Source organism: Charadrius vociferus, unplaced genomic scaffold (assembly GCF_000708025.1).
Source record: "Charadrius vociferus isolate BGI_N301 unplaced genomic scaffold, ASM70802v2 scaffold206, whole genome shotgun sequence".
Lineage (NCBI taxonomy): Eukaryota > Metazoa > Chordata > Aves > Charadriiformes > Charadriidae > Charadrius > Charadrius vociferus.
In genome coordinates, this window is record NW_009649137.1 from 1,146,331 (window position 1) to 1,149,069 (window position 2,739).

The window sequence follows — 2,739 nt, forward strand, 5'->3', positions numbered from 1 at the left end:
CTGGGAAGAGACAACTCTTTTGTGCATTCTGTATTAGATTTCAGCATCGGAAGTTATATAAAGAGGCAATACATTTTTTTAGCTGAAAACCTGACCAGTTATGTTATTTATTTTATCCTCTGTATGATAAGGAAAAAAATAGTCTATTTCAACAGTTTATATAGATTTGAATTATGAAACGTTGTATGTAAAGATGGTAGAAGCATGTTTGAAACAGAACTATGGACATGATTCAATGGTTAACTTATTTCCTAAATGAATGAGAAAGGAAACAGGTTGCTGCAAGCTTCTGCTCTCACTTCCTTATGAGAGAAGACATAGACGCTGTCTCAGAAAGAACGGGGCCGTTGTGCACGCTCGTCTCAGGCAATCATGGGTAACTGGGTGGAGAATGAAGGACTCTCCATCTTCGTCGTTGTAAGTACAATTTTTATTGTGATTTCTGTCTAGTAATTTTTATTGTGATTTCTGTCTTTCTTCCATCTTAACATGAGAAGGAACTTCTTTACTTTGAGGGTAGTGGAGCACTGGAACAGGCTGCCCAGAGAGGTGGTGGAGTCTCCCACTCTGGAGACATTCAAAACCCGCCTGGACGCTGTCCTGTGTAACGTGCTGTAGGTGACCCTGATCTGTCAGGGGGGTTGGACTAGATGATCTCCAGAGGTCCCTTCCAACCCTAACAATTCTGTGAATTCTGTGAATTCTGTGAAAAAGTTCTACAGAAAGTTGTACTAAGCAGATCTCACTGTGCCAGTGAAGGATGCATCAGGTTATTCAGGAACTAGGGCAGCAAGTGCAGTGAAATGTTTCAAGAAAATAATTTTTAAGGAGCTCTGTCTGTTATCGGTATTGCTGTAGGCTTCATTGTCAACTGAGAAATGATCGTATGTTAACTTTCATCTGCTTTGTTAGAAATATTTACGTATCTGGGTTTTTTTGGATGCAACATTGACTGAAAGAAAACAAATAACATTAGGTCTCATATAACCATGTATGCTTCAACAGAGAAAGCAATTACAAGTCTTGCTTGCACTTTTACAAACAAAAGTGGGTGTAACTGAAAGCAGTGTCTGGATGGTATAAAATTTGCATTAGAGTCAGATTCCAGAATTTAAAGCAGAGATTCATGAATCCTTCATTAAGACAACTAGTACTTGAACTGAGTTTGTTGACAACTTGCACAGAATAGCTGTGAAAGTAGGTTAAATTCATTCTGAGCAAGAATTAAAAGTACTGAAAATCCCAGTCACATTTAAAAGTGCTAAAGACTAAGGCAGGGCAGTCTTTCATGGAGAAAACTTAGGCAGAAGTTAGTATTTCAGTGTTTTCTTATTGTTTTGGTTTGATTTTTTTTTTTTTTTATTTCACAGTGTGATACAAGAGCTATTGGTATACAATTTTGTACAGCTATATAAATAAAAACATGGTAATACCAGTTAAGGGATTGTTGCCAAGCGTGATTAGTATTGTGTAGGTACTGAGAGGAAGAAAAAGCAGAGATAGAATTTCTATATTTGTGGTGACTGAAATGTGAATATCTTTATTCAGAAAGGTATTTCTGCTGCTGTGAACAATCGGTACTTACATACTACCTTTACATTGTAGATGTGTAGCTCTAGTTCAGGAACATAACCCTGGCACTTCAGTGCTTTGAAAAGGAGTAAATGTGTATGCTGTCACCTTCAGTGAATTGAGGAAGTTGAAACTGCCAAGAGGTGAATTCTGGCATATTTTTTCTACCAGTACTGAAATATTGAAAGAATTAAGTAAGAGACCAGCAAGAGGCCCCTATTTTGTTCAAATAAGGAATTTATTTTCTGAGTCTCAAAGCTATAACAAGGTCAGCTAATAGGGAAGGAAACTAAAGAAGTCACTGATAAAGAAACCAGCTAAAAGGACAGTTCAGTTCACTGGAAGCCTTACCAAAAATGTTCTGCATTGTCCGCTACAGCTTTACTGCCCACTGACTAGGTGCAGGGTTATCCAGTGCTTGATAGAAACAGGGCAGCCACAATTTCTATTGATTTACCCCAACAAAACAAAAGCTTGGCAGTCTTGACCCCAGACAGTGCTGCCTTCACTGGCCCTGGCTAAAGAGCAGGGATGGCTGCTAACTCTGCAACTCAACCCAAGTTGCCAGAGGGTGTCACAGTTTTTTTCAAAGGGTTCATGTTCCATATGGGTCAACACCAAGAAGAACTGAGAGACACCATCAAGAATCACACCAAACTTCTTGGTCTCCTGGGCACGCTGTCAGGCTACCGTACACAGGAGTGGCACACTCTCACTTTAAATACGTATCATAAGCACTTCATCCTGAGATGAGCTTCGTTTTTTTAATGAGGTTTTGGGGATTTCCCATATACTGCCTTACCCTGATGGAAATCCCTTCATTCTATTGTATTTATGCCACAAGGGTAAGACATTTTCAAGATCCGAACTAATACCGAGTTTTTTACAGTTCCAGCTGAGCCAAAGAACTAGCAAAACATATGGGTTAGGAGAGGTGAGGGACTGTAATGTCACAGTTTCTGGCATCCTTAAATTATAACCAGAGACTGAGTTTTCACCCAGTTTTCAGGCTTTCTCTCCTCTGTTTTCATGCAGCACCTGGTAAATCTACTTGGACTGAGACTGCACTGATACAAATTGGTTTCACTATGGGATGTGAAATCAGCCAACCAGCTCCAGAAGGGCAAATGGCCAGATTCACTATGATCTCTGTGGCTGGGGGGGGGG

At 39.8% G+C, this 2,739-nt stretch overlaps 1 protein-coding gene across 1 annotated transcript in view; it reads left to right on the forward strand.

Moving 5' to 3' along the window:
• Positions 1 to 346: 346 nt before the first annotated feature.
• Positions 347 to 2,739, forward strand: part of LOC104289422 (cytochrome b-245 heavy chain) — a 21,214-nt gene continuing 18,821 nt past the window's right edge. The window contains exon 1 of the mRNA XM_009888357.1: positions 347 to 417. Coding sequence (XP_009886659.1) covers positions 373 to 417 — 45 coding nt within the window. The 5' untranslated portion in view covers positions 347 to 372. The remainder of the gene's footprint in view (positions 418 to 2,739) is intronic.